The 27286-nt window shown below is 35.3% G+C and overlaps 1 protein-coding gene across 3 annotated transcripts in view; it reads left to right on the forward strand.

Annotated features, from left to right (window-relative positions):
* The window catches only part of KIF16B (kinesin family member 16B), a 138879-nt gene that overhangs the window by 56595 nt on the left and 54998 nt on the right, over positions 1–27286 (forward strand). For 2 of the 3 annotated variants that reach the window (XM_087716841.1, XM_087716843.1), the window contains exons 16-23: positions 6518–6600; positions 7888–7976; positions 13268–13300; positions 13540–13593; positions 15928–17268; positions 18608–18763; positions 20036–20141; positions 22025–22075. In XM_087716841.1, the coding sequence (XP_087572967.1) occupies positions 6518–6600; positions 7888–7976; positions 13268–13300; positions 13540–13593; positions 15928–17268; positions 18608–18763; positions 20036–20141; positions 22025–22075 (1913 nt within the window). The remainder of the gene's footprint in view (positions 1–6517; positions 6601–7887; positions 7977–13267; positions 13301–13539; positions 13594–15927; positions 17269–18607; positions 18764–20035; positions 20142–22024; positions 22076–27286) is intronic. The other variant, XM_087716842.1, reaches the window with a different exon arrangement.

Raw genomic sequence — 27286 nt, forward strand, 5'->3', positions numbered from 1 at the left:
TGTGACCTAGTTTGATTATTGAAATGTGTGCAAGAAAACAACCAAACTCAGAGATCATCAATTACCACTTTGCTGTGATGGGAAAGTTCAGTAGCATCAATGACTGTAACAGTAATGCTTGCAAGGTCATCTTAGCTAGGTCATCCTTCTAGTCAGATCAAAAAGGGAGGAGATCTTTGGGTAATATATCACGGGGGTGGAAGAACGATAGGTGGGCTTTTCAAACATCAGACAAACCAACTTATATAGGAGAAGAACTTTAATACAATAATACAATAATACAATAGCAGAGTTGGAAGGGACCTTGGAGGTCTTCTAGTCCAACCCACTGCCTAGGCAGGAAACCCTATACCGTTTCAGACAAATGGCTATCCAACATCTTCTTAAAGATTTCCAGTGTGGGGGCATTCACAACTTCTGGAGACAAGCTGTTCCACTGATTAATTATTCTGTCAGGAAATTTCTCCTCAGTTCTAAGTTGCTTCTCTCCTTGATTAGTTTCCACCCATTGCTTAAATTCCAAATCAAACTTGGAATAGCAAACCATTTTTGTTTCACTCTGCCTATGTCTATAATGTTTGGATGAATTAGTGATGCCAGATGTTAAGACTCACAATTTGGAAGACTTTCCTCTAATTACAGGGGGAAAGCTTTGAACTTTTAACAAGCAAATCTGAAGACAGAAATATGGCCTGAACAAAGCCCTAATAAATTCTATCAACAAAGGAACCACTACTGAAAGAAAAATTCATCTTTTAATAGGAGATATATCATTGGAACATGGAATGTGAGAAGCATAAACCAAGGAAAAATTGAAATTGTCAAAAATGAGCCATTTTAAATCAGATACGTGTTGTACTATTCAGGTCATGAAACTATATACAGGAATAATGAAATTTGACCTGCAGAATTTAGAGTCAGAATTATAAGATCAATGCAACGAAGCATGTAATTTATATGAAAGAGAACTAGAGGAGCTATGAATGAAAAAACCGAAGCCAGAAAAAAGTCTGCCATATTTCACTTTTGTATTCACATTCGTTATCCATGTATTATTCTATTTCTTTTATTTTATCGTATATATGTAAGTAGTGGGAAGCTGTCAGTGGTGTCATGGTTCCGTGTAATACTCCCAACCAATTCAAGACTTGAGGCCTTGGCTTCCTCAAAAACCCAGTTTATTTGGTACATCATATCAGCACAGTCAAAGGTGAAACCAACCTTGGATAATTCCCGCGTTTTTGGTATAATAAAGAATAGATCGTCAACAGGTACATTTTATCACATTTGATGGACTTGTGACAAAGCAAAAAAAATGTTGAGCAAAGATACACAGGTGGCTAGAAAAGATGATAGGGAAACAAGTAGATTTCAAACCTGAACTGTTTTTATTAGGTATAATATCAGAAAAACTTGATAAGAAAAGTATGCATTTAATATTACATGTCTTAACAACAGTGAGGATTATTTTTGCACAATATTGGAAAAATGAAGATATACTGTGAGATGAAGAAATAGTTAAGAAGAAATGGATAAATTGACATTGAAAATTAAACAGAAAGAGGATGTAGAATACTGTCAAACATGGAATTTATTTTACCAATGGCTGGAAAAAAGGGGGTGGAGATTAAGAATGTAATTTTGTGTGGTTAAATAAATTAAATACCCAGACAACACAATGTTTATTAAGCACTAAGAAATGTATTTAGTAGAAAATCAATAAAATAATAATAATTATAAAAAGAATAGATACTGTGCACCCCACTTGTGTCATAGGTCACGTTAGCCACCCAAGCAGGTGATGAGCTTCTCAGCACTCCATTTTGCTGTTGCTAGAGTATGCTGATTTAGACTTGGTTTCCAGGAGCCTTATCATTGTTATGTCTGGCACATTGGAGGAAAACATTCTACATCCCTAAGTCCCCCTCCACCACCACCCCTCCGAAATTATGGCAACTAAGAAACATATGGCTTCAGCTAGAGTCTTTTTGAGAGTTGACAAGTGGTTTACTTGGCTTACAAGGTGGCCTTTAGATGAGAAATCTAGATTACTTAGGATAATGTAAATGTGTTTGGAGTAAAAAACATATGTTTCGGCTTTGGTTGTACTTGCAGTATGTTAGCCAAACTGTATGATAACATAATGATATCGGGCCCTTACTATTAGTAGGACATTATGCATGTTGCACATATGTAACACAATCTAGTCTAATTCTTTTGAATTTACAATACTAATCTACTTTAAAAAAAAACCTCAACTTTCTATTCTGACTCAGAGTAACTGGTTATAATGACAGTCATGCATATATTTCCAGTTACAATGGAGTTACATTTATATCAGTTACATTAACATCAAGCATGTAACTTTTCCTCCTCCTCCTCCTCCTCCCTAATATTACTAAGATCTCAAGAATCTCCAGACTTTGTGGATCTACTATTCAGATAACAAAACGGGCTATTTTTTTAGATTGTATGGATGCAATTGGTATCACATCTCACCTGCCCTTAAACTCTAAATCTCTTTTGGTTGTGTAATTGACTTTGAGCAGAATGACATTTCCTTCAAATGACATTGGAAGTACTGAAATACCTTCTTTTGCGATGTTTATTTACTCTAAAATTGATTTGTTTGTAGAAATAAATCCTACAACTGAAGTTTTCTAAATATTTTAAGCTATTAGTTGCAAATACTGTATTAAATTCTGTAAATGCTTGGGAAAATGTGATTTTTTATAATATTGTAATATAAATGTGCCACATAGAATTACTTTTCCCATTGATTTGAAACAGTTGATTGAGTAACTATCTTTCAAAAAGAAAATAGAAAATTTAACTTTCAGAACAAGAAGAATGTTAAGTAATAAGTATCTACATAACAGTCAAAAGAAACCATTTTATGGCATAGCTTCTGGAATTGTAACTTCAGACCTAGTAGTTGCAAAAGGAATATAGAAATTGGAGAAAAAACAATGCATCACATAAATTACAGAGAGAGTATTGAACTAGGTTTACAGTATAAAATTATATGAACAGTAAATCTTTAATATTAGCCTGGGATAAGATTTAGTAAGAATTGTTAGTATAATTTTGAATGAAAAGAGAGCACTGGATTCTTCTTCTCTAAGAATCAATGCAGTAGAGTCCTATCAATTTTATTACATTTTTACTTCCATAGTGGATTGGAATATTTACATGAAATTAAAGGCAAACTGAAGTACAAGTATTTGAAGAAATGTGTAAGCCATGTCACATGGAAATCACATTTATTTGATACTGATTTCTATCTATAAACTGCTGGAACAAGAAAATTGATAGAATTTACCAAACAGAATGTAATCACCTGGCTATATTCAAAATCACTTACCATAAGTGACACTGCACAGAAAACCTAACACCTCCTCATTTATAAACCATATTCTGTTTTCATCTCTGAAAATTAATTCTTCCAGTTTCTCTTGCCCTGCTGAACTATTTAATTTTCAGTATTTTCAATGCATGTAATGGTTCATAATATTTATAGAACGGAATCTAGGTTTTTAATTTGAATCTCCAGAGTCCAGATAATTTTTATCTTTCCAAGTCAAGAATAAATGTTTGAGGTATTCTCAATTTGAGTAAATTGGAGCAGAACATAAAAAGCTAACTCACTTGGAACTATGGTATGGTATGGGTTAGACAGATCAGATTCAAGATATAAATTCAGATTTATTTATTTATTTGCTAAAGCTTATAAAACCACTCTATGAAACTTAGCTTCATTCATTATAAGTGTAGCATTAAAATACAGTTGATCCCAAAGCAAAACTGATAATGACACAAAAATAAAATTATTATCATAAGCCACTATACAGTCATACTTGTCATAATTCACAACAATTGCTATTTCTTCAGCAGCAAGACAGTAGTCATCCATCCCCAAATAACCTCCAAAAACCCCAGGTCTTGACTGTCTTAGAAAACAGCAGCAGAGATGACACCAGTATTATATAGAATCAGACAGTGCAGAGGATAGGCTCACCTTGGAGTTCTTAATGGTGATGTTCCTTAGGGCTGCTGCATTCTGTAGCTTCCATATGATTTTTAAGGGCAACCTTATATAAAGCAAATGTGAAGGAATAGAGGCATTAATGATGGTTTGCAAAGCTATAAGGTCCAAGAATGAACACAACTTGTGTACAATATAGATCTATGCATAGGTCTTCCTGGTCATGGCTCCACCTCCCCTGACTATAAGCTGTCATTGCGGGAGGAATTATTCCCCTCCTTTGACCTCATATGGAAATGAAATGAGACTGAAAAGGGTTAAGATCACCCTCAAATGAAACTTCCCATCAGAAAAGATTACTGCAAAGCATACTCCCAATTCTGACTTCACAAGCATGCCTTGCTCATTACTGAAGGTAACTGAGAGATCCAGCAAGACCAGGAAGGCCATACTCCCTCCAGCCCATGTCCTACCACTGGTCACCGTAAGAGCAATCAATGTAGTCTCATTCCTTGAACTGAAACCAATTGAAAATAATTTAGATATTCTGCTTCATTGAAACCACTGTATAACTACAGGTCTGCTGCCTTTTTAAGAAAATTTCCCAGAAAGAGAAGGTTGGAGAAAGGCTAATAGCTGGGTCAAGCAATGGCAAGTTGAAAAAAGGATGCACTGCCACTTTCTTCAAGTCAGGTAGCATGATCTCATCACTCAAGGCTGCATTTAGCCACAGCACTTCATCAAGATAAAGTTACCTTGTCAGTTTTCATCAAAGAAATAGGACAAATACCTAATCCATGCTGCTCATGACACAGAAGATCTTGGTTTATTTTTAATTTTATTTTTTGCAAATAATTTGGTAGGACTGTGTATCTGTCATCTTTTTAAAACTTGCCCAGCAGGTGTGTATATATCCCCGCCCCCCGCAATGCTTGGAAAAATCATCACAGCACCCCAAAAACCTATTTTCCTACCCAGAATAGTTTGGATTGCTCTAAATAAGGGTGAATGGATGACAATCTATGGAAGCAATAGATGCAAAGTATTAATGTTTTGATTGCCATAGTGTAGACCTGAATCTGTGCTCATGTTTGTTTGCATTTGTTCTTCTTGATCACTGAGGTTGTTCAGTCTATTCTGCCACCTTATCTATTCTCTCCTGGTTGTGAAAGAGTAGACATAATAGTATAGTGAAAAGCATTCTGATCATGGTCAAAATACTTAACAAAGCATATATCAGAATGACATTGCTGCGCTAATTCAGAGTTATCCTTCATGTACAGAAGAAGAAATCCCAAACTAGGCTGTATCACAGCCCTGCATGGAAACAAGCTGTGTCAATATCAAGTTCAATTTGTTGAAATGTTCTCCTATAGATTTTTCAAACATGGACCCCAAGTTTCATTCAACTTTCCATTAATCTATTTGATAACATGGAACGGATATCAGATGTTCCATGCTGTAAGTAGCTCATAACTTCCACATGATGTCTGACAGGAAAGTAAGTTGCTGCATCTGTCAGGATCTACACTGTTCAACCCATTCTGGCAAAAATATGAATTAAGATTTGATTTAAAGTCTTAGTAAAATTCAGTTTAGAACTGCTGCCTTAGTCCCTTTAGTGGTAAAGGCCACAAGAGTTGATACAAAGTGGTTCTTCTGAGGAATCTAGTTGGAGATTTGTCTTATATTGACTATATCTGCCAATCTCTGGTATAGAGCTTCCATGATAGGGAAGGATTATAAAATGTGATTATCCCTGCTATTCTCCACCTTCTGGTAAATTTCACAGGATTTTAGATGTTCAGTCACCTCCCTGCCATATTCAGTCTGGAATAAAAAAAAATATTTATTTGTTTGTCTATTTATTTATTCATTCATTCATTGGGAGGGTGGTCTTGGTGATTCATAAGACCCTTTCAACTTTTATCATTATGTCATTGCATGTAATTATTAAAATATGGGTGGAAATACTATTTTTTATGCAGAGTATAATGGATTTGCTTTGTGAGAAATTTTGTCTTGCCAAACTTCTACTGCAAGTGATCAGTTAATACAACAATTGATATGATTGCTGTTATATAGTACAATTTATTCAAATAATCTGGTATAAAAACAGTGCTTCCTGTGTGAGTTTTTATGAGCTCCCACACATTTTTAAAAAAATATATTCGTGTTTCTTTGTGTTTGTTGAAAAATAAATATTAAAAAACATATGGTTATGATGACTAAAACTCACTTTATTCCACTTGAATCATTTCAAAAAGCCTGGAGGATTTCTTTTAAATTGGGAGAAAAGTTTATTGCCAATAAATGGTTTTCTCTTGCTCTTAAAAGTTCTGAGTAAGCAATTTTACCCAGCTTAGAATACAAACACCATACATTTCATTTTTAAAAGTGGCAGTCTACAGCTCATTTTCTAAAAAATGTATTTTTCATTCCATGATGGAGTAAACTAATTGTGTTTTAGTCTGAATTGAAGAAATATCTGTGCCTTTGGTTTGCTTATGGCTTCAATGATTTTCTTGCCAGGTGCTGTAATATTACTTGGGCGGACAAATATGTTTCGATTCAATCACCCCAAGGAAGCAGCCAAACTGAGGGAGAAAAGAAAGGTGAGATTATTGAATACATAGCAAACTTCCATTCGTTCTAAACGTAAGTACCTGATTGATCTTGGTGCAATAATTTGAATGAAATTAAAGTAGAATGTTTATGCCCCTCACCCCAAAATTTTCTTATGTAAAAATTATTGTCATAGAGGAAATAATCTGTCAGTGATGGCGAACCTTTGAGGGACCGAGTGCCAACCCAAACCCCACTTATTTATCGTAAAGTGCCAACACGGCAATTTAACCTGAATAATGAGGTTTTACTACTAGTGATGGGATTCAAATAATTTAATAACTGGTTCTTCCTAATGACTGGGTGGGTGTGGTGGTGGGTGTCATGTGACTGAGTGGGCATGGTCAGCTCTATGTCACTCATGTGGGTGTGACTGTGTGAGACAGGCAGGGTTGGGGAGGGAATCCAGGGGCCTCCAGTGAGTGGGGTGGGAGGAAAGAAAGAAACATCCAACCTGTTTGTGTATGTGTGTGTGTGTGTGTGTGTGTGTGTGTGAGAGAGAGAGAGAGAGAGAGAGAGAGAGAGAAAGAGAGAGCATACCTCCGTCAGCCCTGATATAACTCTCCAAGATTGGATCGCATCTCTCTCCCCCCCCTCTCTCTCACACACACAGATACTAGATTGGATCTCTCTCCCACTTCTTCACACGGGATCACCCAGCAGCAGAAATGGAAAGGGAGAAGGGGGTGGCATTCCACTATGCTCCCATTTCTGTATGTTACTCTCCCCTCAATGCTAGCGGCTGCCACTGCCCTCTTCTCCCTCTCCGTTTTCGCTGAGGCGGAGGATGGGGTGGAACAAATAGGTGGCTAAGCTAAATGCCTGAAGAAGCCCAGCTGGCCAGCATGGAGGCAAGGCATGCCAACACTGGTATTGCAGGAAAAGAAACTGCTTTTGTTGCCCAGCCGAGATGACACAGGGTCACATTGTGACTCTGCATCGTAATGGGCTTCAGGAGGAGGATGGGATCTTATCTACTCCATTGTGAAGCGCACAAGTTAAAAAGTTCACTCAATCAATTCTTAATCAGATCTTTTTCTTTCACGAGAAGTTGGAATTGATTGAGCGAAAAGTGATGGAGAAACACAATTGGAGCTGGGCAGGAGCGACTGCGTGCATGCCCACAGAGAGGGGTCTGAGTGCCATGTCTGGCACACGTGCCCTAGGTTTGCTATCATGTTTCTATGTAGTTACAAGGAGTCAAAATCAACTTGATAGCACATAAGTGATCCATCAGTTAGTCAAATAACCATTAACGTTTCTGTTGTCTTTAACAGAGTGGATTACTTTCTTCCTTCAGTTTGTCCATGTCAGATATTTCAAAATCTTGTGAAAACCTCTCAACAGTTATGCTGTATAATCCAGGGTAGGTTTTTTCTCAAATACTGTTTTATGGCTTATATCAATATATCCTATTTATATTTGAACATATAATGATTTTTAATTATTCTGCATGTATGCAAATAATATGTCTTAATACTAATTGATAAGAGAAAATGGAGAAATGTGAGAATCAGGTAGAAAGATTTTTGCTTGATAAATATTTTTAACAGCAGAACTGTCTTTACTATAGTGAGTACTAGCAGACTACTATCATTTTACTCCAAATTATAAATAAATTGGATCTTTGTTTTTAGGATGTTGTAGGTATCCCCTCAACAAAAATAATTTGTATAATAGTTTTATATTAAGAAGTGGTCCCAAAAGGTTGAAGATATAAAATCTAAAAGAAAAAGAAAAATGCAGGATTTTTAAAATATGTTGATTAAGGAATACATAAATAAATGGGATTTATTTAAAATGATGCTATTTTAAAAATTCTGTGGCAGTTGATTGTATTAATTGTAACTGTATTTAACTGTATTAAAGTGTAAAGCTGTGCAATATTTACTTTGATCTAGGTTGAAGTATAACTGCAAATTAGCAATTGCAATTGTTATGAACTTTAGACCACTACATAGATGGTTAGAACAATTTCTCCTGATAATACTTGTTTCTTGCACGGGTAAAGTGGCCGGAACTATCTCTTCCCTCTTCTGGGTGAAGAAAAAATAGCTTACAAACTCTTAATTATTTGCACTTTCATAGGTAGGGTTCTTTTTCAAAGCTATTGCTTGTATCTCAGTAATCTAGTTAGTATTTCAGTCTACTTCTTTTAACCTAATACAGTCTACTTTTAACTTAATGCAGCTATGTCTGTAATTTACTTCTGCTTAATGTGTTTTCGATCTCCGCTGTGCAGAGCAGATATATCTGTCACTTCAAATGGTGGTAGTGGGGAATAAGGCATTCAATAAAATGTCAAATTTTGTTCTCTAGCCCCCAAGTTGCTTATTCTTTTAGCTTGTAAAAAATGTTCTATATTCACTCTCTGTATTTTTGCCACCTTTGGTGGGCAGGAGGTGGGGGCAGGCATATAAGTTCTTGAAGTTCACTTACGTTTCCCAGAGTTGCAGTTTGCTTCAGAGTAGATTTGCTATTTAATTAAACCACCACCACAGCAAAAGACATATTAAATGCAATCATTTAATATGACAGGTAATTTGCTCCCAAGAAAAATGGCCCCTCAGTGTCAGACCAAAGTTGTCTACTTCAGCATTCTTTCTTCAAGAGTGGCCACAGATGATTTCTGGGAAGCATACAATTAGCCAGGCCAGGGCATAGTTTCTCTCTCATTGTTTGCACTTGAAATCCTCTTTTCTCTCACCCTCACATAGCTGCAATAATTAATAGGCGTTAATCAGCTAGATGTTTCTGAGAATGATGGCCCAATAAAAATCTGGAAAATCTTTTTTGGGGGGGGGGAATTGGAGTTTTCCCTGGACCTTTTTCTTGCCAGGCTTATTTTTGTTGCCAGAGACATTGAAAAATTGGATTATTTCCTAATATTTGATTTTCAACTGAAGCATAAATTAAGGTGAAGCCGCTACATGAAGCCGCTGGATGAGATCATTCGACGGCACGGGATAAAATACCATCAGTATGCGGACGATACACAGTTGTATCGGTCCGCCCCGTGCCAACTCAGTGAAGCGGTTGACGTGATGTGCCAGTGCCTCGAGGCTGTTAGGGTCTGGATGGGGGTTAACAAGCTTGTACTCAATCCGGATAAGACCGAGGGGCTGGTGTGTTTCCCTCCTACTAATTGGCCAAGTTTTCCATCTCTCAGGCTGGGGGGTCAAACAGTACGCCCCTCAGACAGGGTTCGCAATTTGGGAGTCCTCCTGGACCCACAGCTGACTTTCGAACACCACTTGTCGGCTGTGACCAGGGGGGCATTTGCCAAGGTTCGCCTGGTGCACCAGTTGCATCCCTACCTGAACCGGGAGGCCCTCACAACAGTCACTCGTGCCCTTGTGACCTCTAGACTGGACTACTGCAACGTGCTCTACATGGGGCAGCCCTTGAAGAGCATTCGGAGACTTCAGCTTGTCCAAATGCAGCCGCGTGAGCGATCGTGGGTGCACCTCGGTTCACCCACGTAACACCTATCCTCCGCGAGCTGCACTGGCTGCCTATTGGTCTTCGGATACGCTTCAAGGCGCTAGTCGTCACTTATAAAGCCCTTCATGGTATTGGACCTGGGTACTTGAGAGACCGCCTGCTGCCAATTACCTCCAATAGACCGATCAGATCCCACAGATTAGGCCTCCTCCGAATTCCATCCGCTGGCCAATGCCGACTGGCGACTACCCGGAGGAGAGCCTTCTCTGTGCCTGCTCCGACCCTCTGGAACAAGCTCCCCGTGGAGATTCGAACCCTCACCACCCTTCAGGCCTTCCGCAAAGCCCTTAAAACCTGGCTGTTCCGACAGGCCTGGGGCTAAAGAGCTTTTGCCCCCCCCCCTCGAATGGTATGGTTGTTGTGTGCTTTTAAATTGTGTATTGTTCTGTTCGTCTTTTTTATCCCTTATCTGTACCCCCTTCCTTGACTTGGATTGTGAGCCGCCCTGAGTCCCCTTCGGGGAAAAGGGCGGCATATAAATGCAATAAATTCAATTCAATTCAAGGTGCAGAAACAATTATTGCCAAGAAATCAACTAACATTTTAAAGTGTGGCAAATCTTTATTTACTTTACCATATTTATAACTTGTCCCAATTCCAAAGGCTTCGAGTGGCGGGGGAGGGGGAGGGAATACAACATTTTTTAAAAACAGAAAAACAAAAAGCATAATAATGGATAAGTAAATGTAATTACCAAAAAAAGAACCATAGCAAGTAAAGATAAAACCCCAGATGGATGCACAGTCAATCAGTTGGAATTGGAAGTGCGTTGACATAAAACAGCTTTAACCTGTTTGTGCAACTGTAGCAAATTGGAAGTTGCAAAGTTCTAGAAGAGGGGAGTATTCTATAAGGTGTGGGGAAGGGAGAGGCTGTCACAGAGATGATTGCTATTCATTCATGCCCTGTGAGTATCATGACAGGAAGAATGTTCTTTAGAAGAAGAATCAGCTGATAGAAAGTATTTCAGATTCAGCAAATGAGACTTATTAGACATGTATTCAGAATCTTGTTCCATCTTTCCACAGCTTTTCTCCTGAAAATTAATGTTGTCTATATCTATTCCATAGTGTAGAAGATAAAGTCTTGTTTTGTTGTTTTTATTGTTCTGTGTGGTAACCTACTGTTAGATTTCTACTCAAAGACTGGTATAATGCTTCATGAAGAACCTACGTTTTATTAAGGTAGCATCTAAGAATATAGGCTAATTCTACATAGGATGAGGGTGGATTTGTTTTTTCAAATTAGGATGTTCAGGTGAGATAAATTCTGGTATTTCCAGTTCTGGAGGGAATCCTTTAGGTATTGTTTCAAGGGCTCCAATCGCAGCTGATATAACAATGGATTTCTTTTTCCATACGTGTTTTACTTTGATCTACAAGTCCCAATATTTTAAAATTTTTCCTACTTGTTTTTCCTCAATCCTAGCATTACCCAGAATAGCAATATAATGAAACAGTCTTTCTTCTTTTTGACAAATGTTATATCCAGCAGGCTGTGAACAAGATCTTAAAGTCTCATAAGGTTTTAACCAGCTCTTTTTTCCAAAAACTTCTCACTTGGTGGTCCCAGTAGTCTTCCCTTATCTCTCCTTACTACTTGTTCTTTCTTAAGTGCTTTATAAAAATTCTTATGCTTTCTGAGTGATCAAAAAGAACCTAATGAGTTGTCCGTCAGAAAAGTAAACACTGCAGTAAGAAGGGCATTTTTTGCTTTATAACAACCTGTGTCAAACCAAGGTTTGCATCTCATATGAAGGAGGCTAGAATAAATTTATGAAACTCTTAGACGGTGAGGCTGGATAATAGTTTGGTAACGTGATAACACCTGTTCAGAGGAGGGTCATTGAAGCACTTGGGGGTTTATCTGTGTCCTCAGTGTCACTGCAAAGACTTTTAGCTATACAATTTGGGATGAACACACTTTGAATGGTGTGGAAATAAGAATGGATTTCCAGAGAAAAATTGCAGACTACAGGAACCAGAAGCACTACTAAGGTGATGTTGAGGATTAACATATTATGTGGCTTGAGTAGAAACAAATGAGCAAGGGTCATACTTGCACATAGCCCCCACATAGTCACAAAGATATTATATTTTGTAGTGACCATTGCACAGTCTGAATGTACATCAAACTGTGCATCACAGTTCAAACTGTGCACACAGCCAGTTCATCTGTGAACTCATGTCTCTTCTGGGTTTCTGTTCCTGGAAAGCAATCTTTTAAAACACCCTCATCTGCTGAAATTGAAGACCATATGAGGCTAATCAGATCATCAATGGAGGTATTGGATACCAATCCTCCTTTGTTGATAGCTCAATCTCCATTCTTTCTTGGCACATACCTGGTTGGAAAGTGAAGAACACAGATGCCTATTTCCCAGAATATATTAGCTCCTTTGGTATTTTGTTCCTCCAAGGAACATGGGCCATACCATGATATCTTTCTCTCTAGATATACTCTGTAGGCACTCAAGACTTAACACATTAAAAATGGGAAACTCTCAGGCGTTTGAGCATATTAGAAGTAAAAATTAAGCATATTTTAAAATATTCAGCTAGCAATTATATATTTATTTCTGAATGAAGTGTATTTTGACTTAAATATTCAAATTTTCAACAAGTGAACTATGATATGAATAATATAATCTAAAGTGTAATAAAATGATTGCTTATCTATAAAGATAGGTTTTTAAATATAAATTCTTTTCCCATCGTTTTATGTACATGTAAAAAAATTATCTTTGATTCACAATTCTATTGAAGTTCCAACTGAGTTGAAATCTAATAAAGTGATAATGTACTGTATAACTCAGTTATACAGAAAATAGAAGAATTGTTAGTTGCATGTATCTGTTCCTTATTTACAGAGAAAATCCATCATCTGTGTACTAAATTTCCAATAATATATAAATTGTATCTTAACCTGTTGCTTGCAATTTCCCCTGGAAAATTTCCCCTGAAAGTTGGGAAATCTGAATCTTTTGCAATTGGTTTCCAAATATAATATCTAGTATTTTATTAATAATGCCCTTCATATTTTCTTTTTATATATCTATGAAACATTTCTGTTCTATAGGTTATTGCTGTTAGGGTGTTTTTCTTTTTGCTTAATTGATTACTGTACTTTATTTCTCTCCACATCTTCTGGCAGCCTTTTCCCTATAAAAGGACCAGTCTTTTTAAGGTAGAAAAAAATTAAATTCTTTATATTGAGTGCTTTACTTGCATGGATCTAACATGTAGAACCAATGCTGATCATTCTTCTCTCATGTTTAATATTTCTCTAACATCACTGCAAATTAGATTGTACATAACACTCATTTTGTTGAACATATTAAATTATAGAAATGTGATTCTAATAAGTCATCGAAATTCCAAAATTATAAAAAAATTAATGAAGCTCTTTCCTTTTTGAAACAACAGATTAGAATTTGAGAGACAACAAAGAGAAGAACTGGAAAAATTAGAAAGTAAAAGGTAACTTATGTTAATATTTATTTGTAAATTTATATTGTTTATAAGTGATAAGAGTTTTTGATTTTGCTAGAATATTTTAATGATAAACTTTAGGGATTGAAAACAAGCAGATTTCACACTGTATTATTAACTTTATAACAGTTTTCTTTTAGAGAGGTCTAATGGCATTTATGTTATAATTCAATTAGATTTTATTTGAGCTTTGTAATAATCATAGGAATAGATTTCTATAGCCTCTTAATGTTTTATCATCAGTGGTTTAGAGATGGAGTCTAATACACAAGATTGCCTGGGCTCTTGTCCAAATGGAACACTTCGGACCATTTTACATATATTTTTGGACAATCCTTTTTTTCAAACTTTTTATTTATTTGTGCATCCTTTAACCTCATGTTATGTTTGTTCCAATGAGTACAATACTCTAATTTTGGTAACAGGCAGTTTATAGAAATCTTCAGAAGTGTTGCTAAATTTTGTTTGATTATAATTGTTATGAGAAGGCTTTGACTTACTATTAGCATTGCCTGATTTTTGCATAGTCTGTAATTCTTTTACTTTCCTGGACTTCCTCCCACCATTTTATTTTTATTTAATTGAGTTGTAATACATTTGATATTTGGCTTTTTGAGCACAAGAAATTTTTATCTTTTATGAAGAACAAAGACAACATAATTCCATTAGGACAATGTTACTTCTATGATCGCAGTAGAAAATCACTTATGAGAACATAATTACATGATAGAGACTACATCTACAGAAAATATTGCTTCAGGGATAGGTAACTTTCATTCCTACAATGTTGTATCCCATATATATTAATATATTTGATATTTATTTAAAAACATATGAGCTTATGATTTATTCAGTCATGGAATGGGATCAAAATCTGCAGTGGCAGCCATGGAAGTATAATCCAAGCCCACTCCTTTTACACATGCATACACTGTATCTGTTATCTTTGCAGAAGTTGATCAGTGTCTTTCAAATGTCATTGATCTTGCAAACGTCTCCCATAACTCTCCCGCACTTTTTTCCAGGGATTTTTTTTAAAAAAAATCAATGGTGTATTTTCTGTGTAGTCCAAAAATTTGGTGTACACAACAACAACAACAAAATCAGTATTCTAGACTAAACTGGAGTGTTGAAAAAGGAAGGTTGTAGATGAGCACATTGGCAAATCATTGTAATTTTATTGCAAAAAAACAAAAAACAAAACAAACCACCAGCCCAGGGATATTTATAAAATGACCAGAACATGAAATCTATTTGAGGGAGACTTTATTTGAATCAAAATCAAGGAAAGAGAAGGCAGTATAGAGAATATTGAAAGTATTCTGAATTAAATTCTACATAGGAATGCTTCTGCTGATAAAACAAAACATTGCCCTATGCATATTTTCCTGAACATTCATAATGAAGGTTTTAATATGTCATAAGTATCATGGTATTTTCATTTATATGTAGAATGTTATATATAACTTATTTATTTTAAACATTTATATAGCCATCCATCTTATAACAAATTCAATCAAAAATTAAAACGATATAAAAACATATTAAAACTAAAAATCACATTAAAAACAAAAACCAAGTCAAGCTTCCAATATGTAGTCGCCTTATCCCAGCTCTTCAGAGCTTTATGGAAGGCTAGGGTGGTAAAGACCTCCCAAACTTCAGGGGGATGAATGCAGAAGCCGCCATGAAAAAGGCCCATGTCCTACCACCCACAAGATGTCTTTAATACTAGGAGGTGCCTGTCCTATCTAATATATAGGGCTTTAAAGATGATAACCATCATCTTGAATTATATCCCAAAGGAAACTGGAAGCTGGTGCATAGGTCACTGCATAGGTGTTACATGGACAAATCTAAGAGCATCCATCATTGTACATGCTGCTGCATTTTAGACCAGTTATAGTTTCTGGGTGATCTTCAAGGTCAGCCTCAAATGCACTGCAGAAATCCAAATGGGAGGTGACCAAGGTATGAATGATTATGAGGAAGGCCTCCCAGTCCTGGAAAGTGTGCAGTTGGTGCACTGGATGAATCTGTGCAAAGCCCCCTCCCCCCCTTATCCTCAGCTACTATCTGCTTTTCAAACAGGAGCTCCCCCAAATTGTGTACTAGTTCAGTCCATGGAAGTGCCACCTTATCTAGAGTCAAAGATGAACTATATAGTTGTTTTAATCATCAAGGGTTGTTTCTCAATAATTCCACTGAGAAATATAATTCTCCAATGTAATTCTTCAAATATAAGTGAATATTAACTTTTTAGGTAATAGTCATTAGGTATATCTTTAGATAAATAAAATCTCTTTCATTAAAACATTTTAGGAAACTCATAGAAGAAATGGAGGAGAAACAAAAAACTAATAAGGCTGAATTAGAAAGAATGCAACAAGAAGTAGAATCACAACGTAAAGAAACTGAAATAGTTCAGCTGGAAATCCGAAAACAAGAGGAGAATCTTAAGAAGAGAAGCTTTCACATAGAAAACAAGATGAAAGATTTATTGGCAGAAAAGGAAAAATTTGAAGAGGAGAGATTACGGGAACAGCAAGAAATAGAGCTTCAGAAAAAGAAACAAGAAGAAGAAATTTTTGGTAGCGTTAAAGAAGAACTTCAGCGATTACAAGAGCTTAATCAAAATGAAAAAGCGGAGAAAATGCAGATTTTTCACGAACTGGAAAAGCTTAAAAAGGAAAAAGAAGAACAGTATTTAAAATTAGATGTGGAGAAAAAGAGATTGGAAGCTCAGGAGAGAGAACAGGCATTGCTAGTGGCAAATCTAGAAGAACAGGTTAGAGACAAACAAATCATGATACAGCTGCTAAAAAGAGGGGATCTGCAACGAGTTAAAGAAGAGAAGAAGAACCTGGAAGACATCAGAGAATCTCTCTTGCGCGTCAAAGAAGCCAGATCTGAAGCAGAGGAGGATTGTGAAGAGTTAGAAAAGGTACAGTGTAACTTCATGGACTTTAAGAGAAAACAACTAGAACAATTGACTAGCTTAGAGAGAGATTTGGTTCAAGAAAGAAATCATCTAGAAAAGCAGATGATCGAAGAACAAGAAAATCTGGATCATTTAAAACAGGTACACACAGAGCATTTAAATTTCGACAAAAACACACCAGATACTGCATTAGCTGTGGAAGAATGTAACAACATAAGATCATGTGAATACAGGTTGCACCATAAGGAACGACAACTTCTGTATCTCATTAATGATCATTTACCAGCTTTGCTGGAAGAAAAACAGAGAGCTTCTGAAGTTTTAGACAGAGGCTTGCAAAGCTTGGACAATACACTTTATGAGGTTGAAAAAGAAATGGAAGAAAAAGAAGAACAGCTTGCCCAATACAAAGCTAGTGCCAGTGAGCTGCAGCAACTTCAAGAAACATTTGAATTCACAGCCAACGTAGCTCGCCAAGAAGAAAAGGTTTGGAAAAAAGAGAAAGAAATTCTTGAATCAAGGCAAAAACAGCAGCGGGAGGCACTGGAACAAGCAGTTGCTAAGTTGGAAAGGCGGCACTCTGCTTTACAGCGCCATTCTACCCTAGAAATTGAGGAGCAAAAGCAGAAACTTGCAACTTTGAACAACAGTTGTAGGGAACAGACAGGTTTGCAAGCAACAGTGGAGGCCCAGCAAAAAGCCCTGGAACAAGACCGAGAAAAGTAAGAAGGATCAATTTTACCCTGAATGTCTTACATACAAGCACATATTCATATTCCTTGTAGTTTCATTGAAACTACAGGGAATGAAACTTTTTAGTGCTGCAATATCAATGGAACTATCCTGATTTTATTGTAATTGTCTTACTTCTCCAGAGATTGTTGGGTCAATAAAGCAATGCAATATTGCTTCCTATGTAACTGAATCCAAGGAAGAAAATCCTCTCACCCCATTTATATTTTAAAATCAAACATATTAAATATAATAATATTTCCAAGGTTGTGTATAGTTTTGCCCTCAAACATTTTTAATTCAGTTTTTTGGCTTCTCCTTTGTTCACAAAACCATTAAGTTCTTTTGAAGAGGGTTTTTTCCATCCTTTTGGGGAAATATCTAAAGCCCCGAAATATTATAGAACAAAATCTATTCATATTTTGACTACTTTGAGGAAATGTGGACTTATGTGGAAAACGATTTATGTAAATGTGGCTGTTCTACAGAAAAGAATGAGTGATCCCATCTTTATCTTTGAGGTTGAATATTCATACCTGAATAATGAATATAATCATTTCCGTAGAAAGCACATTCTTGCAAATATCCTTTTGTAGCTTGATGGAACTGAAAAAGCCAAATTCAAAAAAAGTTTTCTATTAATAAAAATTCCTTACTATATTTTAGTGCAGGTTTTAAATGATTGTGTGTGTGTCTTATGCAGTAAGGTGTGCAAATTCCTCAGTAGTTGAAATACATTGAACATTTTAAATTACATCTGCTGTAATTTAAATACCATAATTTGACTTTTGCCAGTTCCTGTAAAATGATTGAAATCATGATTTAAGTTCTAAAATAAAGCAAATTTGATGGATCTTACTAATGATCTGAATCTCATAGATTACTAACTTTAAGACATTCCCTTTGAAAGTTGCTACTAATCATTATTGTAACTAATATAGTTCCAAATGTAGTTTCCTGTTGACAAATAATTATTTCATATTTAAGCAGTTTAAATACATCTTTTTGTTAATATATTTATGTATTGAACAAATGTCCTCATCTGGTAATATTCTAATCTATTTGTATTGGCTCTAGTTTTGTTTCTGTCAATTTATACTTAAACATGCTTTGAAACAATACACTAAAAGTAATACAAAAAGAAATAATCTGTTTAAGGCAGTATAAGCATTTTATAAGTAATTTATTTTTGCCTGCGGCACCTTTCCTACCCAACTCATCTTATTTGTGGTAAGGACTGTTATATAACCCCCTAATTTTGCATCTAAGTTTGAGAAATCCTACTGTGTTGAAGAACCTTAAAGAATATGGGTTGAATTTTCTTGACAGTTTGGACTTGCAAATACAGCAGTTAAAACAGAAGATATATGAAGGTGATAAAGTTGAAAAGGGATATCCTGGAGCTGTAGAAGAGAGGCTGACTCATAGTAGTTCCCCTTCTAACATTTCAAAATCTCAATCTTTTATGCCATTGGTTGATGACAGGTAAGTATATCCAGTTTTCTACTTTAATCAGATTTGTAACTACAATTAATTCTAAAGTGTCTTTAGATTATTAAAATATTATTCCTAGAATGGTTATAAACACAATAATATGGCATAGATGTTTCCCAAATAAAATATTGTACTGGATTTGAGCTGAAACATTTGAAATTGTGCCTGGGGACTTGTACAATTTTCTGATCATCTCTCTCCAAACACTTGGGAAATGTGACTCTGCCTGCCTGTTCACCATACATCCCTTGTAACCCCCTAATACTGCAAAGGAAAAATACTGCAAAGGATTTTTCTCCTTGGCAACATTCATATAACAGGACAAACAACCTACTTGCATGCATTATTTGCTTGGGTTTAATGTTTTGGGTGACTCTGGCTTCATCTTTTTTTATTCTGAATAAAATCTCCTGGACAAATGCAGCCAGACAGTGTCTCCCTTTCCTCCTTGCTTTCTTCCTTTCTCAAGAGCCAGAGCTCTGCAAATAATATTGATCTGTGTCCACCCACTTTTCAACCCTATAGTCACCCAGAAATTTGCATCCTTAAAGTTACATACAGCCTCCCCAGAGGGGTCATAACCTACAGTTTGAGAACACTTTGTTTACTGCCATGAAATCAAAGGCATGTGAAATATCCCCTAATAAATAAAGAGCTAAATCTTTCCATCACTTCAGATTGTTTTATAAAAATGATCCACACGTACCATATATTTCTTCCTCCTCTCTATCAAGTATAGGATAATGCTGTCTCTTTTTATTATAAATCAGTAAATCTCACAGTGGGAATATGTGCTGCCTGCAGTCTTGTTGCTATTGAAAACAATACAGTAGTAAATTCCCTTTTGAATTTTAATGGAGGATTGGTATTGACAGCTCTCACTATGTGTTAGCCTACTAGGGAAATTGACTTACCTTTTTTTTTTTTTTTTTTTTGGCTGAGTACCATTAATAATTGTTGTAAACTTAAGCTGTTTACAAGCTTAAGCTGTTTTTGCAGTAGTTTTAGAGACATCATGGATTTTATAGTCTATCGAAAGCAGGTAGCAGTATATTAATGCTATAAATCTGCTAGTTATTAAACTACAATCGTCATGTCCTATCGCTAAACACCAAACATTATTGAGATCAATATCTGGTTTATGAAAATAAATAGTGCACTGATTCTTTGGTTCTGTATTCTACATTAACAGAATAGCAGTGTTCCAAAGGTGCTTTCCTAATGAATTGTTCTTCGTTAATTTCTGATGTTTAACATTTCTAGAATAAATACCTTTATTGAAGAAGAAGTTCAAAGACGCCTTCAAAATATTCAGTACAGCTCTGAAGAAAACAATATCAGTCACTTACAGTCTACAGAAAGCATGAGGGTAAGAAAATACAATTGCGGGTAATCACAAGTTTAAAATCACTTCCTTCATTTTCTTCAGAGTTGATGTCTTTTAACATAATGTAAGAAAGCAAAATTACCCCTCATAAATGAAATATGTTGTCACGGTGGATGATGTGTATAATGTAATCTTGATGATGACAATAACAGTAATGCTTCATGTTATCAAAATCCATGTAATTTAGAAATATTAAGATCATTTCTTGATTTTTACTTAGTATATTGAAGATTAAACTTTGTGTGTGGTGTCTGTGTGTTTGTATATATGCTGTGATAGTTACCCTCATCTTCTCCCAAAAGTGTGAGTCTCCAAGACCATTATGTGCACTGGCTGGAGATAGAGATGTAAAAATTGAACTTTTTTGCATTTTACAATTTGAAATTGCTAGATTGCTTCTTTAAAGCTTTCTCAGGTTTTGCACTGAACATAAAATAGTAATTGAAGTGGTGTATCCAGGAATGATTGACCTGTGTGCCTTCTCTTCTAATATCAGCCAGGAAAAGCTTGATCATAAATAACATCAGCTAATATATAGCTAAATGTCAATACATAGCAATAAATATACTGCTAAAACACTGGGCACAAATTGCATGAGGGAAAAAATAGGAGCATGCATAGTTTGGGAGTGCAGTGCCAATGGAGTGGCCTCATTTACTGATTGTAAGATGGGACCAGAGCTAATGGGATGAATTTACCACCCTATTGCCAATCTGAATGTATGATCAGCATTCAGTTTTAATTTTTAGAAGGTTATTACTCATTTTCCTGGATCTTTTCAATTTCATTCACCCACAACATGTAGTAACTAGTTAATTGTTATTTTGAATGATATGCCCTCCCCACCATATCATTGCCAAGATTTATGGATAAGTATCTTCCTCTAAATCGGATAGTGCTAAAGCACAATTTACACATGCTTCTCATTTAGGATTATGTGTAGTGTACTTGCAGTCCTACATACCTCATTTGGTACAAAGAGTTTTTGTTTTCTTTTTCACACGCTGAAGGTCCAGATTAGTAAACTGAAATATGTAATTGCCTTGGGATACATTTCTATCTTCCTATTAAGGCCAATAAAGAAACTTCCAATGATGATGTCATATATTTAACATAAATCTAATGTATGATCAGCATTCAGTTTTAATTTTTAGAAGGTTAGAACAATTATGTGTTGTTTTGTACTTTTGAGACCTACTAGGCATTTTATAAGTGAATGCTGTTAGTCCTTGACTTACAATCACAGTTGGGAGCAGAACCTATGTTTCTAAATAATGTAATTGATAAATGAGTCATGCTTCATTTTACAATCATCTTTTCCTTTTTTGCTGTAGTCAATAACTGAATTAGAGTGATTGTTAAATTAATCACACAATCATTAAAATTAATCATTTGGTTGTTAAGCAGATCTGGTTTTCCCCATTGACTTTGGTGTCTCCGTGGGAAGGTGGCAAATAGCAATCATGTGACCTTAGGATACTGCAAGTGTCATAAATACTGTACATGTTGGTTGTCAAGCACTCCAATTTGGATCCCTTGACTGTTGGGATGCTCTGATGGTTGTAAGTGTGAGGATTAGTCCTAAGTTACTTTTTCCACCACCATCGTAACTTCAAATGATCACTTAACAAATGGTCATAAGTACTATCTGTATATGGCAGATCATATGGTAATTCAAATTATTAAATATTAGAAATTTCAGTTACTAGGTAGCTAGTATATTTTCTCCTGTCTAATTCTAGATATTTTAAGTTACATTATTATGCCCATTTTAGGTTAAAATTGCCTTTTATTGCAAGTGAACTGAGCTATTTGTTATCCTCCTTTGTGCAACTTTTTTAAAAATTGGAAATTTTGCTTTTCAGGATAACGAGAATTTTCGTAATGGTGCTGTTCAACGCAAGTTGAAGTATGAGGTAAGTTATAGCTTGTCAGCTTGAAGAAGTGCTAATATTAAATTATGGCATGCACTCTAATTAAATTTCTTAACATTTCACAGCATAATTGTAATTCTATATTCCAGCAAGATTAATGGCGGTGGGAAAAGCCTTAAAATTAAATCTTCAAATATGGTAAAGATTTGGGTGGTTGTGATTGTGATTATAATATACTAGCATTGATGCTGCAACAGTATCCCTTTCAAATATTTTCAGATAGGAACTAAGTTTATTGTTAGAAATAACTAATTACAAACTAGCAATACTGCACAATTATACCCATGGATTGAGAGAGGTCATTGTTCTAATCTAGAGATTAGAACCTGAAAGCAAGACAGCAGATTTGGAACATAATACAGAAATATTATGTGCAATATTGTAGATGTTTTTCTGCTAGCAGCACATCTATTAAACGGAGGGGGGAATGATTTGCAATTTCCCACCTGCCTTCAAAATCTCCAGAGTGGAATGGAGCTCAGCATGCTACAGTGGGAAAGATCAAAGAAAAAGTCTCATGGTGCAAGCAAATGTGTATTCGCACAATGCTGGATATCAGTCATTCTTACAACAAAACACAATCAATGAAAATGGAGTAAATATTTACCCAAATATTTTCCTAATTATTTTTTAAAAAATTGGAATTATAGGATACAGTCCTGCTTCATAGGGTCAATTGGAAGGCTGTTGCTGATTTAAGGGTGTTGAGTAATGCTACAGAAAAGAAATGGATACTGTGCTAAATGCAAGATGATGGAAAAGAAGAATCACAGCTTTGCTTTTTGAATCAGATCCTGTTCAACATAATTTGATTTTTGCTATTTAATCCAAACATGCATAAAATGACAAAATCCACATCTAGAAATTTAAATTTGAGTAATTTTCCTATTAAATGTACAAAAGCACCTTTTTTTACATTTTAAACAGAAAAGAGAGCCTTGGATGTCCTTTCATGGCTTTCTGACATTGTCTAATGATGACAGCAAATATAATCAGGCTGGAGAAGACACAAGGGTATCAAGAATCAGTAGACAGGACAAAGCCAAAGGAACATTCAATCATTTCTCAAGGACAATTCAGAATCTTGGCATGACTCAAGAAAATACAAATCAAGGGAAAGAGATAGAACAAGAGTATGTCAGATGGAGGTATCCTGATGGATGTGACTGGAATCAACCTAAAGACATTAAAAACAAGAGAACATGCTCTGACAGTCCCACAAAATCACTTTCTGACAGATCTGGAATGTTTGATTTATTAGGTAAAAAATCAACATTTCATTCTAGAAACAAAAGTCTTCTTGGTAATCTTTGGGAACATAAGAACACAGAAACAGAGTTTGATTCGTTTAGTTATCACCACATACCAGCTTCAGAGCCTATATTTTCTTCTGAAGTTCAGCCTGCTGCATCCCATTTTTGGTCTCTCCAACAATATTGTAACAGAATTTCTCAAATAAATCAGCCGATTTCAGACCAGACGTTGGATGAAAAAGCAACAAATGAGATCAAAAGAGAACTACCTGAATCACTTATTGGATCAAAGCAGAATTATGGGCTGGGACATCTAACTTATTCTGCAATTCTTACCATGGTATCATTTCTCAAGAATTTAGAAATGGCTGGTTTTCTAAATGGATCAAAGATCTAGTCAGTGTCTACCACAAAAATGAGAAATGCACACAACTGGCATCATTTATCAAAAACTTTCCAGTTAGTAAAGATGTACATCTAAATCTAGGTTTGAAGGTAAATAGTGCAAGCCTTGGCCCAGGAAGGCCTTTAGGAAAAGAAAGTTTCACAAATTACTTATCACAAATCTCAATTGATATGCATACAGTAAATTATGGTATAGAATCTAGTAACCTTTGCAGAAGTGATACATTAATTAGTAGCCTGGTACTTAGGCAAAAATTTGTGGACTTTTCAGAGGATCTTCTGAAATTGCAAGAATATTCTTTGGAAGAACTGCTACAATACTTGACCTCTGTCTTGCCAGAAATTTGTTCCAAGACAAACAAATTAAAGGGAATGTACTGGATTGCAGTGGGAAACTCTAAAAAATCTGGACCAGAGCCCGCTTGCTTGCTTTTATATGATTCTGTTTTATATGCCATTATTCTATCAACCAATCAGTCAGAAAGCAATCAGAACTCTTTGGATATTTTTCATGTTTTCTCAATCAATACTCTAAAAGAAATCCAAATTGGTTATGCTGGACAAAGCATTACGCTTTTGGGTCCCCATGTAGAAAATGTAATGAAACTATTCACCTTTAACAAATACTTTACACAAAGAATATGCCATGATATACTTAGCACTATGACATCTCCATTAGATCATGCTCGCTTAAATCACCCACTGTTAAATGATGATCTGTTAAAACTTTCTGTTGATTGGACTTCAGCAGTCACCAACTTAATTTTGGAAAATAGTGTGTGCCTGTCATGCAATTTTGAGAGTGACTTGGCTGACCTGCTTTATTTACTCCATGAAAACATGGATATCAACAAACCTTTTTTAGGTGACATTCAGGTAGTACTCTATACAACAGTGAAACTAGCAGGTGACATCAGATCTCTAGTCCTTACTAATACTCATATTGGTCTTATAAAGGAAAACAGTGCTGTCTGCTTAATATGTAAAGTGCTGCATTATACAGACAATCAGCCACAATGTGCCAAAATTCAACTGCACTCTTTAAGTGAACTCAGGTGTGTGATTGTCCCAGAGAAAGAGAATCTAAGAAAAATCGAATTGGTATTTTCAAAAGCAAATAATATTGGTTCATCCAGTAGTTTACTGAGTGCTTCTCAAGGAGAAAAACATACCCAGTTGGAATCTGTTTCATACTTTTGTCACAACGAACCTAGCAGTCAACCTGATATCTGGAGACTAATTTTCAGTTCAGATGAAGACGCTATTAGACTAATGTTGCATTTGACAGAACAGTTAAGTTTAAGTCCTCTTTAGAGTACAAATACATCCTAGTCTTCAGAGGAAGGGAAAATATGCATAAGATAAGTATATTTCTGTTTTGTCTCAGTGACTCTTGGTGAAAAACTGTACCAGCATTTCAACTTAGAGTACTTTTATAATATCTTAAATGTTTCTTGTGCACTATTGATGCATGAATCCGGTATTGCTAAATACCGGATTCATGCATCAATATGTGCTTTTTAGTTTAATTAAGAAACACATTTCTCTTCTATACCATTTTGCTTGTTGTGTGACAAAAAGTTGACTCGAATTCTCTAGCTAAAAATATAGGAACTAAATTTAGACTCACTTCCTTATTGCATACATCTTAGACAATTTGCATTTAGAACACTTCCATTCAGACATGACTTTAAGGTTGAGTTATGATGACAATCAGTTGTGGTACATGTCCATATATCTGCAATAGGGAGATCAGTCTTCAACTGGCAATAAATAAATGGCTTAGTCATGGATCCAGATGAATATGTGTTCTCTGTCCTTGGCCAAAAAACACTTAGCTTAAAGACAGCTGCTTGTCTTTGAATATAATCGACCATTTCTCCTTCTCACCACATTTATTGCCCTATTTCCTTTTACTAATAAATTATTGTCTGTTCTGATTACTTGAATTCTTTTTTCTATGTTAAATTGTCTGCTTTACAAGTTATTTGAAACTATGTATAGTTTTTCATGTATAAAGGCTGAATTCTGAATATATGCTGCAAATTAAGACTATTTAGCCCATTTTTCACTTGTTTTGTGTGAATTAATGTGTATTGTTTAGAGACAGTCTTAATAATTATTTTTGAACAGTATATTACTGAACAGTAGTATATTGTAAGATTTAAAAAGCAAACATATAAAAGTATATAGGATAGATGGGTCTTGATAGAAAAATATAGTTACCTTTTAAGTCTATATACTCTTTCTCTCTTTGAAATTTTTTCTTCTTAAAAAATTCTCTATGGTTCTTATTAAATTTTCTCTTAAGCAATCACGTTATAGTGTACATCAAAACTGTAATATTTGTAATGGGCCTTAAACATGGAATTACTAAATTGAAGTTACGGTGGGAATTTATTATTATAGTATGGTTTAAAATTATTGGGGAGCGGGGAAACATTTTGGCTTTGTTTAAATATAATGGGGGAATATAAAACAGCATATAGAGGAGAAAGAGCCAAGGACACTAATGATTGCCTATGTATAGATGTTGCTTCAAGAATGCAACCTGACATTCTGCTGGCTTTCCACTTTTGTAATAATGCAGCAAGACTGTTTATAGCACAACCCTTGCCTTCAATTCTCAACCTTCCTTTTAGTCTTCTATCTTCATTAAGTAAAAGAAATTAATACACATGTACATTGTTTCAGTTCCACTTATTTTACATATAAAAAAGGAAAGAGGAAAAATCTTTTATACCTGATCTGGTTAGATCAATTATAACTTTACAACTTTGCTCACTGGAATATAAGTTAAAAGAATTGGCTCATTAATGAAAACCCAAAATAAAATTAATGTTTAAATAACTTCTGTCCAGAAAATGCTCCTATAACACAGGATCAATTCCCATGTTGCAGTTTGAATATAGTGCCTCTGTTAAAAGCCCCTTAGATATAATATTCTTTTTGTTGAAATAATTTTTAATTTCTACAATTAATTTTAAATTTAAACAAATTTGACATCAGATGCCAAAATGGTTTCCTACTGATTTTCATGCTTGGATACTCCAGTTATTCCATGCTTTCCTTTATTCTTGAACATCTAAATATATTTTAACAACTGTTTATTTTAGATCTATTATTTGAAAAAAAATGTTACATTCTCTTTACTAGAGGGGCTCTGAAGCACTTAGTCCAACTGACCTATGTCCATAGATGAAAGTTATTACAACTCCAGATCCAATCTATTAAAAGCTGTCATGGGTCTGAGGAAGTGTGTTTTCTCTGTCATGGTCCCTATCTTTTCCCATCCAGAGGTGCAGATGGAAACCTCTCTCCTGGAATTCTGGAAAATCTTTAAGATAGGCCTAAGGTTAATTTGTTTATAAGGCCCTTGTTTGACTATTTGTTATTGTCATGGTTGTGTTGGTTTGGTTTCTTTGTAATATTTTATGGTTTTAACAGTTTTCATTATTATTTTGGATTTTTATAAGCTGCCTAAAGACTCCAGGAGTAGGCAGTCATTTAATCCTATTAATTGATGCCTGGAAGT

Source organism: Thamnophis sirtalis, unplaced genomic scaffold (assembly GCF_051295495.1).
Source record: "Thamnophis sirtalis isolate CommonGarterSnake01/CBP01778 unplaced genomic scaffold, rThaSir2_p1.2 scaffold_5, whole genome shotgun sequence".
Classification (NCBI taxonomy): Eukaryota; Metazoa; Chordata; class Lepidosauria; order Squamata; family Natricidae; genus Thamnophis; species Thamnophis sirtalis.